Source organism: Lissotriton helveticus, chromosome 6 (assembly GCF_964261635.1).
Source record: "Lissotriton helveticus chromosome 6, aLisHel1.1, whole genome shotgun sequence".
NCBI lineage: Eukaryota > Metazoa > Chordata > Amphibia > Caudata > Salamandridae > Lissotriton > Lissotriton helveticus.
In genome coordinates this window covers 677,874,081-677,890,059 of record NC_136067.1, presented here as the reverse complement: position 1 = coordinate 677,890,059, position 15,979 = coordinate 677,874,081, and the positions used below count along the sequence as shown (strand labels likewise).

The 15,979-nt window shown below is 44.6% G+C and overlaps 1 protein-coding gene across 1 annotated transcript in view; it reads left to right on the top strand.

The window, feature by feature from the left end:
- Positions 1 to 15,979, top strand: part of ME1 (malic enzyme 1) — a 1,446,246-nt gene that overhangs the window by 999,486 nt on the left and 430,781 nt on the right. The window contains exon 7 of the mRNA XM_078648140.1: positions 9,089 to 9,198. Within this exon, the coding sequence (XP_078504266.1) occupies positions 9,089 to 9,198 (110 nt within the window). The remainder of the gene's footprint in view (positions 1 to 9,088; positions 9,199 to 15,979) is intronic.

The following is a 15,979-nucleotide window of genomic DNA, read 5'->3' as shown; positions in this document are numbered from 1 at the left end:
AAAACGGCGATAATGGGCTTGATAATATGCTCTATAGAATTCCTATCGAAGCCCATGTTAGATTTCTTCACATCTAACATGGGCTTCGATAGGAATTCTATAGAGCATATTATCAAGCCCATTATCGCCGTTTTATCGGCAGTTTCCTGCCAATAAAAGCGGCGATAATGTATCACCCGTGCTTGATAATATGCCCCAGGGTTCTGAATTGCTTTGGCCATGCACCACATTCCCATGACACAGAAGCCCGAGTTCAGCTATGCAGGATTCTGCATTGATATTTCCGAACATATTATTTTCCACCAATTGCATCAGGCACCTAGAAAGAAAATTTGATAGCTAATATTGAGCACCCTTGTGCTGAAGTACTGCCATGTGACATTAATGTGCATTGCTGTTAAAATCCTCCTTAGAATGTTTAGCAGCCTCCCAATTTATGAGGGACGTTGTGGGACTTCAGGAGTGTTTGTTTTAGTGTTTCTGTTTCTAAATGTGTGTAGAATGCTTTGCAACTCCATGATTTCTCAACGTTGTCAGCAGTCTTGGGACGTGTGTTTTTGTATGTGAGTGTTCTTTTTTTTTTTTTTTGATTGATAAAAAATGTGAAAATGTATTTTTATTTCATCTTATTGGATGATATTGTGTCTCACTTCTTTGATCTACAATTGAATGAAAATGGTTCAGAGAATCAATTGAGGGTCTGTATATTATCCTAGAAGATAGCAGGGATCAGGAGAAAGCTCTGTTATCTATCGAGGATGGTTTAGTAAATAGACATCACATATCTATCTTCCAGGTGACATGAGCATCCTGGCCTATATATCATTCTGGTGTTGTGAACTTTAGTATTGAGGATAAACATTCAGATGCTGGTAGTCCATTAGGATGGCTCTTAGTATGGATAAAAAACGTGTTATTGTGTAAAATTAAAACCATGGCTCTTGGGGCAAAGGATATCTTAGAGGTATTATTTACCACCAACACATGACCTTTTTCAGGTTGTTTAAAGTATATAGGTAGCTCCCCCAGAAATAAAGAGTATTCTACCTTACATATCTCAATACTCATCTTGCACAAGTAAATGATAGTTGCCCCATATTAGTTGCAGGAGATTTTAATTCCACGTTTGAGCCCATAAATATGTTAACTTTTGTAACAAAAAGTGAGGGTGAACAATGGGGTATTCCGGTATTGACACCAAAACAACTGACCAATTTGTCTAATGTGGAACTACAAGTGGCCTCTTTCACCATGACTCATTGCCGACACACTTGTAATGGTCACACCGCATCAGATAGGGATGCAGCAAAGACTTTTAAAAGAGGAAATAATTATGGGAAAATTGGTTATATATTATTAGATTCGCGAATATTGTCCTTCCTGTCTCATATCGTAGTTATCAACAGGATTGATAGTGACCACAATGCACTAAAGGTAACTCTTGAAAATGTAGCCCTTGGAGATCTGGCTATTCCTGATAGTTCTGCTGTCTTACCAATACATTATACGAATAACAGGAGACATGTTAAAAGGTCTACTCTAAAGGAAAGAGCAGAAGTCTTAACAAAAATATATGATCAGCTAGTTACTGCCCTAGGTCCTGATGAAGAATTTACGTGAGGTGAGATCCTGATAGCAGATATGCATTGCACTATATTTGAATCCCTAATGGATATCTTTTATAATGAACATAAGAATCCTTTGTATAAGCTTAAGGTAACAGTTTGATTTAATAAACCCTGTAGATTAGCAAAAAAAGAGTTGGTATGGGCAATTAAACAGCGATAGGCTTCCCGCCTTGCCTCTGCAAAACGCCTATCTGACTGGTCCTCTGCCTTGGGTCTCTGCGATGCCTGGAGGGTGTGGAACCCCCGCAAGGAACAATACACCCCCACTTCAGTGGGCCACCACACCCACTCTCGTATTGATCTGTTCCTGCTGCCTGCCATAGACTGTCAACTGATGTCCGGGGCCACTGTCTTACCCAGGGACATATCAGATCACGCCCCCGTCTCCCTCCATCTCGGAAACTCCCCTAACGGCACCCGTACGGCATGGCGGATGAATGTCTGGTTCCTGCAAGATGCTGAATATGTCAAACCCCTTGTCAGGAACTGAGGCTTTACTTCTCAACTAATATGGGTTCGATCTCCTTGCCAGGAACACTGTGGGAGGCCGGTAAGGCCGTGATACGAGGGGTGGCTAGAGGTTTGGTCCACGCGACCACATGGAACAGCACACCCGACTCGTGCAGCTGAAGGCTCAGGCGGCATAGCTGGCAGGATCCCAGGCTACCAATGATAGAGATGACTCCGCTCAACGGCTTACGCTGATCCACGAAGACATCTGCCAGATCTCGCTGGAGTCCGCTAAAATGCTTTGGCGCTCCTCTGTGGTGCGCGTGCATAGTTGGGGCAATAAAAATGTCAAACTACTCCATAACTTAGAGTCCTATCCTAAAGCCAACTGCATTATTCCCGCGATTCGGGATGAGACCGGGGTTCACCATGTCACTTCCCACGCCATCGCCCAAACTTTTGCTGGATACTACTCGGCCCTCTACGCGGCCCGACCTCCTCAGACCTCTCTAGCGGATTTGTTGGCCGAGACCGGGACCCAGTTGCCCTGCCTTTCCCCGGATGGCCTCGGAGACTCTGGATCTTCCTTTTACCCCAGAAGAGATACATGGGGCTATTTCACTGTTGCACTCCAGCAAGATGCCCGAAGGCTACCCCCAAGAGTATTACGCGACCTACCGGGACCCACTGGTCCCATTTTTAACTGACCTGTTTAAACACGTAGTGGACAAGGGGTCCTTCCCGTCAGAGTCTGACGTGGCCATGATTGTAGTCCTTCCCAAGACACAGCCGCCCTCCCTTGCCTGTGCAGATTACCGCCCCATCTCCCTTATCAATACCGAGGTCAAAATCTTCGCCACTGCGGTGGCCCAACGTCTCCACCCCCATTTGCAGGAGTTGGTTCACCCAGATCAATGCAGTTTTATGCCTGCCCGGGGCACCCGGCATTGCATACGACGCCTCCACCTTGCTCTTGCACATGGCCATCACCTCACCCCGTATCTGGCCTTGCTTTTTATAGATTTTGAAAAAACATTTGATATGGTAGATTGGAGTTATCTTGAGGATGTGTTAGAAAGGTTGGGTTTTGGCCCCCCGTTTCGACGCCTTCTCCGAGTCCTCTACTCTGAACCAAAGGCAAGGGTCTTCATTAATGTCATATTTTCAGAGACATTCCCCATCCAGAAGGGCACTCGCCAGGGCTGCTCGCTCTCACCGCTCCTATTTGCATTGCAATGGAACCACTGGCCTCCCTCATCCGTCAAGACCCCCTCATCCGTGGTTGGGCCTGGGATCCAAATCAGATTGACAAGATTGCCCTGTATGCCGATGACGTCCTGCTTTTCCTGGAAATCCACACTGATCCCCCTACAATCAATCGGGCGTGCTTCGACTGGCAGACGACTATTCCCCTGAACAGGCAATCATTCAAATACCTGAGAGTATGGGTCTTCCTCCTCCCGGAACTCGAGTGGGCACTGAACATCACGCCATTGGTCACCAGGGCCAAGGCGGACCTCAGGAAATGGTAATCTCTCCCTCTCAACCCCCTTGGCAGGAGTGCCCTTTTTAAAATGATGGTCCTACCCCGCTTTATATATATTTTACAAAATATTACCACTCATCTCCCAGGCAGTTGGCTTCGGGAATTGGACAGCGCCCTTACCCAGTTTTATGGGGAGGCGGATGGCCTCGAATGTCCCTAGCACACAGCCGCATACCTCCTTACGACAGGGTCATGGGGGTGACTAATCTTCACCTCTACTACCTGGCCACGAGGCTCATCGTGATCCACGACTGGTTCACGGGCGGCTGGTCCGACCCAGCGTACCGGGTGGAACTCAGATCAATGGACTTTACACAGATCCAAGCCTACCTGTATGGGAGCCCTGTGCCACAGGCTCTTCCCCGTCACAGGACGGTGCTTATGGCCTGGCGGGCAGCCTTCCGCTACATAAAGTGGGATCGGAAATTCACAAGACAGATGCCTCTGTGGAGCGGGGCTTGGATGGGTAGGTCTTGTCCCTCCAAGACTTCCGTCGATGGGCTCACATCGGGATCTCGTTATTAGGAGACATCTGGGCAGAAGACCATGTTAGATCATTTGCAGACCTACAACGTTACTCTGTTTATTCCTCCCAATTTTACAAATACTTACAGCTGCGACATGACCTCCGAGCACACATTCCGTTGCCCACCTCCTTCCCCGAATTTAGGCCTCGGGAGGCTCAATTGATGATGGGGAACCTGGGCAGAGACGGGTGTCGCAGATCTATCGCTCCTTAGTGAACAATGGCCCACATCCCTAGACCTGCTCCGGGAACGCTGGGAGGGGTGGCTGGGTCCCCTGGAAGACGGGATTGGAGGGACACCCTTATGGCCCCAAAAAGCCTGACGACCCCCTCCAAACTGCATCTAGTCCAACTCTATTACCTCCATACGACATACCTCACCCCAGCACGCCTGTACAGCTCCTGCATGAGGCCCTCCCCATCCTGAATGCCATGCTCCAGCAGATTTTTACCACATGGTTTGGCAGTGTCCCGTCCTTGCACCATTCTGGGTGGGGATGGAACTCGAGCTTACACAAACCCTAGGGTGGGAGGTCCCCCATGACCCGCTACGCCTGCTCCTGGGGGTATTTGATGGCCTTGATGGATCTTGAGCTTACACAAACCCTAGGGTGGGAGGTCCCCCATGACCCGCTATGCCTGCTCCTGGGGGTATTTGATGGCCTTGATGGATCTTGGGCTGATAAACACTTCCTGGGAACGGCGGTGGCGAAGCGCAATAGTGCTGCACTCTGGTCCCAAGCCACCCACTAGGCGGAAATGGAGATGGGTAGTGTACTGGTGTGGAACTCAGGAGGAGCTCCTCTTCGAGGCCCGGGTGGTCCCGAACTCTTCGGCAAAATATGGGGCAAATGGTTCAACTTAATGCCCGTCTGAGGGGTTCAAGTGTGTTGTGTACATAAATATTTCTAAGCAAGTGTTGTATTCATTCCACAAGTGCCTTATGAGTCTCTGCCATCTTCTCTCGAATGTACTTTATCTGAATAATGTTTCAGATTTTCTACCAATGTATTTTTGTTCTTCCAAAAACAGGGATAGGGCAGGAATTACTGAAGCTGGAAGAAATTATAGGTTTGTACAGAATGAAAGCAAGAGGGAGTGTGAAGAGTCTAGATGGCAAGAACTCTTGATTGCAATAAGGACAGTAGGTCTTTTGGCATATTTTACACATGGTACCCACTTGACAATTGTCAGTGAGGAGTTTTTTTATACAGCCTCGAGTGTGGCAGAGCCATTTTGCAGATCTTTACACACTAAGAGCCAGATGTAGGAAAATCGTATTTACCGATTCATAAATACCGAATTTTACCGATTCCGTATTTATGAATCGGTAAATATGAAGGAGGGAGATTTAGGAAGAATCGGTAATTGAATTACCGATTCTTTAAAATTCGGTATTTACCGATTCGGTAAATACCGAATCGGTATTTCCTATTGATTCTTATGGGCTGTGAAGCCATTAGGAATCAATGGGAAATACTGATTCGGTAATTACCGAATCGGTAAATACCGATTCCTGCAAGGGTGCAGGGGGTGTCACTTTGACACCCTCTAGCACCCCAAATACAGGCATGTGTGCCATGTGGCACACAGACATGCCCTAAGGGCATGTCTGTCTGTCACATGGCATAGGTGTGCATGCACAAATGTGCATGCACACCTGGATTCGGTATTTTACCACCCAATTGGATTGGGTGGTAAAATACCGAATCTGTAAGGCCTTTGGGACTCAGAAGAGTCCCACCTACATCGGAAAGTTACCGATTCAGTAAAAATACCGAATCCATATTTTACCGATTCGGTAAATTTACCGATTCGGTAGTTTTACCGAATCGGTAAAATAGGTCCCCTACATGCCAATTCTTAAATACCGGTCGGTAACGGCCGAAATCGGCCGTTACCGACCGGTATTTAGGCTCCTACATCTGGCCCCAGGTGAAGAACATTCACTTTTGGAATGATCCAGTAAACAGTGTTTCTCCACTGGGAGTGTTGTAACTCAATTGAATTCTTGATTGATGATACATTGAAAGCTATTGATACCTTAAAAAGTGGCAATGCGTCTGGTCTTCACAATATACCCCGGGATGAGGAATAGGGAACATATTTTATCTTACTATCAAATGCAATTACAGCAGGTGCGGATTTTCAGCCATAATGGAAAGTGGCTGAAATTATCCCAATTTATTCAAAAAGAGGATAGGAAATGGGCAATTATAGGCCGATCAGCTTGATAGAAAATGCTCAAAAAATGTTTTGTAAGCAAATACTGACTAGGATACAGGAATGCATTTTTTCCATTTTGTTTGACATCACCAGCATTAGAGGTATATAAATCTAAAGGACTAGGGGCCAGATGTAGGTCACCAAATACCGGTCGGTAACGGCCGATTTCGGCCGTTACCGACCGGTATTTGGTATCTGAAATGTAGGGGGCTTCAATCTTACAGAATCGGTATATTTACAGATTCAGTAAATTTACAGATTCGGTAAAATACCGAATCGGTAAATCAAGATGTAGGTGGCACTGAAAACAGTGCCACAGGCCATTACCGATTCGTTATTTACCATGTAATCCTATTTCATGGTAAATAACGAATTCCAGTGTACAAGCTCATCTGTGCATGTACACCTGTGCCATGCGGCACACATACATGCCCTAAGGGCATGTATGTGTGTCACATCGCACACAAGCCAGAAACTGGGGTGCAACAGGGTGTCAAAGTGACACCCTGTCCCCTTGGCAATTCGGTAATTTTACCGATTCGGTAATTACCGAATCGGTATTTGTCATTGATTCCTATTGGCTTCAAGGCCCATAGGAATCAATGACAAATACCGATTCGGTAATTACCGAATCGGTAAATACCGAATCCTACCGATTCGGTATTTTTTTCTGAATAATTACCTACATTAGATTTACCGATTCATGAATACCGAATCGGTAAAATTCAGTATTTATGAATCAGTAAATCTAATTTACCTACATCGGGCCCTAGGTGCTGCTCTGTATGGGGCTGAGTGATGGGGTCATTGTAATCTAACTAATCTCACATAAACTGAGAATACATTTCTAAGAGCATTACTCAGTATGCCTCTAAATAGTCGAATTACACACCTGTGTATGGATTTAGGACATAAAAACATATTGCCCACTACAAGCCTACACCCACTTCTATATTGAGCAAGTTTGTGGCTGAACTGACAGTTGGGCCCCCTGAGGGGATTCACTATGGAATTAAAGTTGTTGGACCGGGGTTCCAAAACACCATGGTTTGTCTATGTAAAAAGTTGGTTGTATCAATTACATTTGCAAGAAATCTGGGATAGACCTGAATACATTACGAAAGCTTTGGAAACATTATTGAAATCTAGGTACAGTCATTGCTGTCCGAGAGATGGATAAACAATTTAAGGAAGGGTCCCTCGGAAGCAATGTTTTTGGAGATAAACTACACTAGCATTTTAACCTTTCCATGACACAATTGAACCTGATGAGGCAAGATCTTTGTATCTTAAATTCAGGATTGGTGTTTTGCCCATTGTCAGCTTTCGCGTTACATGGAATTGTTCTTGTTTGCCAAAATATGGGCATAAGGCTTTAAAGAAAAAGCATTTAGGGTTTTTAAAACTGATAATAATGAAGTGATCATTTTCACTGTATCTAAATTTTTTTATTCTTAATTGCCTCTAAGATACAGACCTCGTGGCCAGTTCGTAATACCAATTATTTTATGTATATATGTGTTCCAGTGGTTTGTGACAAGGAATGAACCTGTGGCTATATGTATGGATATGCCTTCTGATGAATTTTATTTGCACATATCTTTCTCCATATATTTAACTGTATGGGATGAATTGTACTGTATTTAAGTAATAAAATATTTGTATGTGTCATGTTTTTATCTTTGTGTGTTTTATGAGATTATGGGCCTGCCTACGATGGCGGTCGAACTGGTTTCTGTGGTCCTGTCGGAGACAGTTGGACCACTGCGGTCTTGTCAGAAGCACTCAGTCTGACAGCCGGATTATGATGCATGCATCCTGTACTCTGACCGACCTCTGAAAGACCGCCGACTCCAACAGCCATTCTTTGACTGCGTGGTCGGAGAAAAACAGCATCCTTAGGGCAGTACAGGGATCTACAACCACCAACCCGATTACGTTGTGTGTTTCCACAACCCGGCCGTGGCAGTCTGACCATCTGTCTCGAGTCATCAAAAAGGATGGATTTCAGGTGCATCCTCACCCAAATCAGCTTCTCGCTGACAGTCACCAGCGTGGATGCCTTTCTCCTGATCCCCACACAGATCGCCGCACTCCAGCAATAGAGTACATGGTAAACAAGGCTTATGCCCACATCAGTCATGCATGTGTGTACTTATCACGTTTCCTGTGATTTTATTCGCACTTGCTGCAATATATTCAGGGGCATGTCCACTGCTGTAGATGAGACTGCCGTGGTAGCAGCAGTTGCATCGTAATACAGGTGTGGGAACATTCCCAGCCTCGATGGTCAGAATCGTATCGCGGTTGCAGCGATCTGAAGGTCGGTCCGACCAGCATCGTAATCAGGGGGCATATTATCAAGTAAGGGCGTTACATTATCGCCGCTTTTATCGGCAGGAAACTGCCGATAAAGCGGCGATAATGGGCTTGATAATATGCTCTATGAATTCCAATCGAAGCCCATGTTAGATGTGAAGACATCTAACATGTGCTTCGATTGATATTAATAGAACATATTATCAAGCCCATTATCGGCGCTTTATCGGCAGTTTCCTGCCGATAAAAGCGGCGATAATGTAACGCCCTTACTTGATAATATGCCCCCATGTCCTTTATCTCAAAATAAACTAAACTACAGATTGAACAAAAAATATTTTTTAAAGACAAACATGTTTACTTTGGCTAACCTTGATATCTTTTTTTCTGCAGATATGGCATGAATTGCCTTATTCAGTTCGAAGATTTTGCTAATGCAAATGCTTTCCGACTTCTTAACAAATATCGCAATCGTTACTGCACTTTCAATGATGACATTCAAGGTAATAACAAAAATAGCATTTTTATGGAGGAACCTTCTAATATTTGTAAGAAATGCGTCAGGAAATGATTCATAATTTTTTTTATCATAGTGCCATGTTGCAAGGTGTTGGTTTATAAGTATTTTTCATGCATGACAATACCTTACTGAGACTGCTATTCAGACATTTATGTTAACTTTCCCTACCTTGACATGATACATTATGTCTTCTTACAACATATTCAGACAGTTCCCTTCATGCCCACAATGCATCAACCTCCTCACTAATCAAAGTATTCAATTGTAAAATTTGCATGAATCCGATGTACAGGGTCATGTTGTATCCTATTAATCTATGAATGTGAAATTTGCAAATGGTTTTGCTATTTATTTGAATTCAAGTCCTCACATACGCCACGGAACACTCTGTAAAATTGTGGCACCACTATTGTGAATAGGCACAAGGTTTGGGTAACAGTGATTCTACCAAATATGTGCCCTTCACGTAAAACTCCTGTGACAATCCAGCTCTGCTGCATCTCCATTGCATAGGGTATCCTTGCAGCATCAATCACAGGTATTATGAAAGGAGAGTTGGCAAAGTGCTATTTTAACTAGAGACTAGGTCCAGCAGAATACCAGAACTCCTATTATTAAAAGAGCAAGTGGGATTCTGCAATGAAGGACTTGTAACCCAGTCCTCCTCAATGTTGCTACACATATTGAGCACCATGAGCAAAGAGGAAGTCCAGCCAAATGTATATTAAGACTCCACTTACGTTGCACTTGAAGCCATGCATGTGTGTTCTAATGAAGCCACAGTTAGATAGTGGAGGTACTAAATGAGCACTGGCTGCATGACTTCGAATTTTAAGCCGAGTTACTGAATTGTTCACTACTAACAAGGACTTTGAAGATCTTTCATCTTTAGATCCAAGTATAGATCATTTGTACAGCCTAAAATTGGATGCCAGTTATTCCACTAATGAAGAACTAGGGGCAGATTTACATGCCCCTTGCGCCTCTTTTACTCTGCCGTTGCATCACTTTTGTGTCGCAGCGGCGGCACAAATCCAGCACCATGGTGCGGGGTATTAACAACGTGACGCATCTGGGAGATGTGTCACGTTGTAAAGCCCTGCACCACATGTAGGTGTTCTGGCACGGGGGGGGCTTGGGGGGGGGGCGTTCCGGTGCAGGAACGCCTCCTAAAAGTGGCTGAGTAAAATCTACAAGATTTCACTCAGTGTCTTTTAGAGCCATGCTGCGTCAAAACCCTGCACCTGCTTGAAGCAGGCATAAGGATTGACGCAGCATGTTAGAGATATTTTAAAATCGTGGGCATTCCAATTTAAAATTGTCACTAGCAGGCTGGCTCCGAGGTTATCACACGGCCCACCACACTCGAAGTTAAGGCCACCCTTGACCTCACTCCACGCCATTGTCCTATCATTGACACTTCCCAGTCACAATCCCCATACCAAGTAGCCCATTGTCTAAATGGTACACAATCACGTCATTTCACGCACGCCACTGCGATTCCGAGGAACTTGAAAATGCTGTAACTTTATTTTTGAAGAAGTCACATTCACCATGCACTTGGTCACACACTGCGATTTCGATACATATGTGACATGTGTCTGCAAACTACTCTTGAGTTTTTTTAAAAATATATCCTTTCTCTTCGTCTCTCCTGAACAGGCTTCTTTTACAATCAGGCATGTTTTGTTCATTATAAAATGTCCTGATGATGATCCCATGTATCTTTTCGAGCAATAGGGATCGAAACGTCGACACCCATGAGTGGTTTCATATTTATAACATTGAGCAATAAGATTGTTTATGTTCCACTCCAGGCGATACTGTGATTGATCTTTTACCTAAAAACAGTACCCTGTCTTTGCTCTCGCTCTTTGCCTGATAGACACCCCTTTCACCCTTATGCTATCTTTCTGTTTCCTTCTTTTCATGTACGACACAGGCTTGTGTCTTGTGATTACGAATGTATTACTGAATTGAACATTGTTTCTTTATAAAATAAAATCCTTTCCCGGCTGGGTTTGGAAAATTTATAACACGTATAGTTTTCCATTGTGTTTCTATACAGCATTTGTGTGTTGATTTCGAAATAAGCTAAGAACCGTTTTGTTCACTATAACGTTGTTATACCCATGGTACTTAGCTATCTGTTGGGTCCCCCTTGTTACTTAAAAAGCATGTTAGAGATAGGGCACCCCCGAGCCTTGCTGGAGCTGCGTCGCGCTTGCTTTTCCCCTATTACTGGTGCTAAAAAAGCAGCCTAGCTCTAGCGCAAGCACCCTTGCACCCTTGCACCATGTTGTAAGGGGGCCTGTGCTGCAGGGGCAATTGTTTACGTACAGGAAGGGATACTTTCCTTTACAAACAATCTTGAAAGGCAATTTGCTGTTTCTATGTGTGCTGCACACATAGAACAAGCAAAATATGAGGAAAAATTTATAATTTCTCCTCGTATCATCCCATTTTCGTAAATTATGGGGCAGAGTCAAAAAGAAATGTGTATTGTGGTGGAACACCCACAGCAACATCCATTGCCTGCCCCTTTGCCAGAGTGGACTGCTGCAGTAAGGGGTATATTCACAAGGTGGTGTTAAGCCACTCAACGTGGCTTAACGCCACCTTGTAAATATGGGTTAGAGAGCAACGCTAACGGAGCATCAGTAAAATTGATGCTACGGTGGCGTCAGGGGCTTGTAAATATGCCCCTATGTGTCTGTTGTATGCTTATGTCAGCCCCCTGCACTTTAATTCACTAATTTATCCTAGGTACCAGACTATTTCTAAGTAAGTATTAGTATAGACATTGAATACCGAAGCAAAGCTCTACATTAAACAATAACGGAAAGGAAGTGTGCCTTGCGGAAAACACACATTTATTTTACATAATAAACACTGTGTAAAGGCTCTGCTCTGGTTGTACTCATTTATTTGATCTCACATGAAACAATTACACTGTCTATGAGCTTTGAGCAGTCTTCAATTCATAGTCTTCAGCCTTCTGTGTGGAAGTCATTTTCTGGAAAAGTACTGCCTGATTTACTACATCATTTTGTGCTATTAGAGCTTGTATTTACCCCAAATGTATTACTTTTTTACTCCCAGAAATGCCCCAACAATTCTATTTTTGATCATCTAGACCAGATGCAATACCTATTTTATGGAGAGTTCCTATAGAATATGGAGTCAATGTGGGATTGCTGGCAGGTGTAACTATCTTCCTCAGCCTGTATTTCAAAATGTACAAGGATGGCAGCCAGATTAACTTTACGTGCTTCAAATGGTATTGGGGTTTCAACCCATTCATTCCCTAGAAAAATCACATCATGCACATGCAACAGTAGATGCTAGAAACCGTGGGGCAGATTTACAAGCCCTGTGCGCCACTTTTGCGCCACCGTTGTGTCACTTCTGTGACGCAGCAGCAGCATAAAGCTAGCTCCATGCTGCGACGGATTTACAACTTGACACCAGTAGCGGTCGGCAGTAGGAATTACTGCAGGGCGGTGACGTGGGCAGGGGGAGGGGCAGGGTGGGAGTAGTAATGTATGGATTACGGAGTTTTACAGGTAAGTAAACATTTAAATAAATAAAACGAATTTCGTTGCGCGCACTGCATCCATTGGTGATGCAGTGAGCGCAACGAAATTCGTTTTATTTATTTAAATGTTTACTTACCTGTAAAACTCCGTAATCCATACATTACTACCCCCCCCCTGGCCCTCCCCCTGCCTACGTCACCGCCCTGCAGTAACTCCTACTGCCGACCGCTACTGCTTGACACATCTAGGGAGATGCGTCACGTTGTAAAGCCCTGCCCACATGAAACCTGCATCAGGTTTCATGTGGGCGTTCCGGGGATGGGTGGGCGTTCCGGCACAGGAACGCCTTGGAAAAGTGCCTGAGTGAAATCAACAAGTCACTTTTCTGACGCCGCTGCGTCAAAACCTTGCGCCTGCTCGAAGCAGGCGTAAGGCTTGACGCACCACGTTGGGTATGGGCAGGCCACGAGCATTGCTGGAGTTGCGTCACGCTTGCGACACGACTCCAGCAATGTGCCACCCTTCTGACGGGAAATGCGTCACGCATCTGTTTATCCTTGCGCCATGATGCTCCGAATTGTAAATGTGGCACATCTGTGGTGGTGCAAAGGTAAACTCGCATGACGCATCTTATCTGGCGCATCTCTGCTGATTTTCAGGTATGCGCCAGTCATCATAAATCTGCCCCCTTATATCTAAATGGATGACCTAAAAGGAAAAGGAAGTCGCATTGTTTTGGAGGTTGGGTTATCCAAGTCAAAGTACCAGAATCCTGGAACACTTCCTTCACCAGAGGATTAAGGAGCATGAAGCGTCCAATGAAAATACCTGGGGCCTAATTTATGAGGTTTTGACGTAGGGCAGTGCCGCAAGGAATCTTGGCACGCTGCTCTACGTCTAAACAAAAAGGGCAGAAATGTGCTGTATCTATGACATATGGCGCACTCCTGTCCTTTTCACCTGCGCTGACGCACAATGGGCTGCCATGTGTCAAAAACACCAGAAAAGGCTAGGTGCCAGGGGAGGGTCAACACTCAAAAAGAGCAAGAGAAGCCATCAAATAAGAAGCAAGCATATGAGTCACAATAATGGCAATCAATGGTAAGCAATGGATAGGTTGTAAGTCCTCTGTACATTCACAATAGGTCTTTCGCAACCAGTATATGTAACGTAACTAAATGTGGATCTGTATGGTTTTGGGGTGGTTATAGTGGGCAGCATTAAGACTGTGTGTGATGTCAATATACAAGTTGAACATTAAAATTAAAAATATAGTTGTTTCTTTTCATCAGAGTAACTGAAAGGACCTTTTAGATCAGTCACTGACAGCTGCCTGTCAAAGGAGAAGCAACATAAATGTTTGTAACAGTTATGCCACATACGTGACTGGGAAAATCTTCATTACAGTTGTATGGTGAGGGTAGGAGATCTCAAAGTTCCTTCACACCACTATTCACTCTGTGGAGATGTCATGGGATGTGTAGGGGTTCGACTCAAAGAGTTCTCTTGTTAGAGTTCTGTTAAAGTCCGTTAGAGAGCACTTGAAGACTATGGGTGTTGCTCTGTGCTGGAGATGCCATTCATAATAAACTAAGAAACCTCAGAAGGCTCTTCTTTTCCTGGCGACGATGGTAACGAGTTTCCTGTGCAGGGGGCAGGTACCGGCATCTTCACCCCTGGAATATTTATGAGTGTTTTATTGAAGACTTTCCGCTTTCCTGTGAGTAAGCTTCTTTTTTCTTTTGGATCCCTGATCTGGGCATTTTATCGACTTAAATGAGAAGGATGAAAGAATCCCGGTTGTTGGTGGTCCAGCGCTACTGATTTTATGCTTGAATTTTTTGTTTTCATCAAGTAACGCTGTTCTGCATTCTGTCCATCACCTGTTGTTTTTGCATTTGTCACCCCGAGTGGGACGGGTATGCTCAGACGTGAGTCCCGTGCTCTCCATGCCACTGGAATAAAGCTATCCAGGCTGATGAGGGCTGATAGCCAGAAACCGGTCCTAGGATGCTTGATTCTGGTCCAGGAAAGACATGGCTTGGCAGTTCGGGCTTGACTATTCCCTTGAGGCACAGGGTCAAGACTGATTTGCATATGGCCATGTCTGAACTGGGGTGGCTTGGTGAGCAAAATAACGATGGATTAAACCCAGATCTGTGACTGGGGGTGAATGTTTTGCCATTGTGCAACATTCCGTCCATCATCTTGTGTGTTTTGCTGTTCACCCTATGTGGGAAGGGTATGCCCAGACATGGGTCCCTTCCTCGGTAAGCCACTGGAGTCAAGCTATCCTGGCTGAAGACGGCTGATAGACAGAAACCGGTCCTAGGATGCTTGATTCCGGTTCAGGAAAGACCTGACTTGGCAGTTCGGGATGGACTGTTCCTATGAGGCACAGGGTAAAGACTGATTTGCATATGGCCATGTCTGAACTGGGGTGGCTTGGTGAGCAAAATAACGATGGATTAAACACAGATCTGTGACTGGGGGTGAATGTTTTGCCATTGTGCAACATTCCGTCCATCATCTTGTGTGTTTTCCAGTGTGTAAGGAAGCAGCCATCCATCCCCAGAAGTGCTCCTTTTCATATTTCAAACTGTTTTTCTTGATTTAGAAAAAGCAACTGAGTTTCCCAGAGTTACAAGCAATATGGATCACCAGGGGTATATTATATAAAGTGCCACAGAGGCACAAAGGGTGTGTACACCCACTTCACACTTTTCTGCAGGCAGTTTAATATGACAAAAGGGGTTATAGACTCCTGTTCAGCCCCTCTATAAAATAGGCATTTTTCTCAATTGCTTCGGGGTGTAGCCTCATGCAATGCGGAAAAAAAAACTTTACCTGTGCACCCAAACCATACTATGCACACTGATGCAGATGCAAAGACGCCGTCTGGAGACGCACTGACTGTCCCCCTCCAAAGGGCATTCCAATGGATACCCCTTACATACACCTCCAAGTGGGTACAGTCATTCACTGCACCCGCCTGCGAGAGGATCCCTTGACCCCCTTTGAAGTGCAGACCTGATGCCTTCTTCAATCCTTCACTGTAAAAAAACGGATTCACCTTTCACTAATGAGCTGCCCTGGAGCCAGTCCATTATATATAATTAGGGCTCCCGGTTTTCTGTTTAAACTGATTTTTACATATAAATACAGATGGAAAACAAGTTTTCATTTGTCTGTATTTATATGTAAAAACGGGAAAACACAAGTACA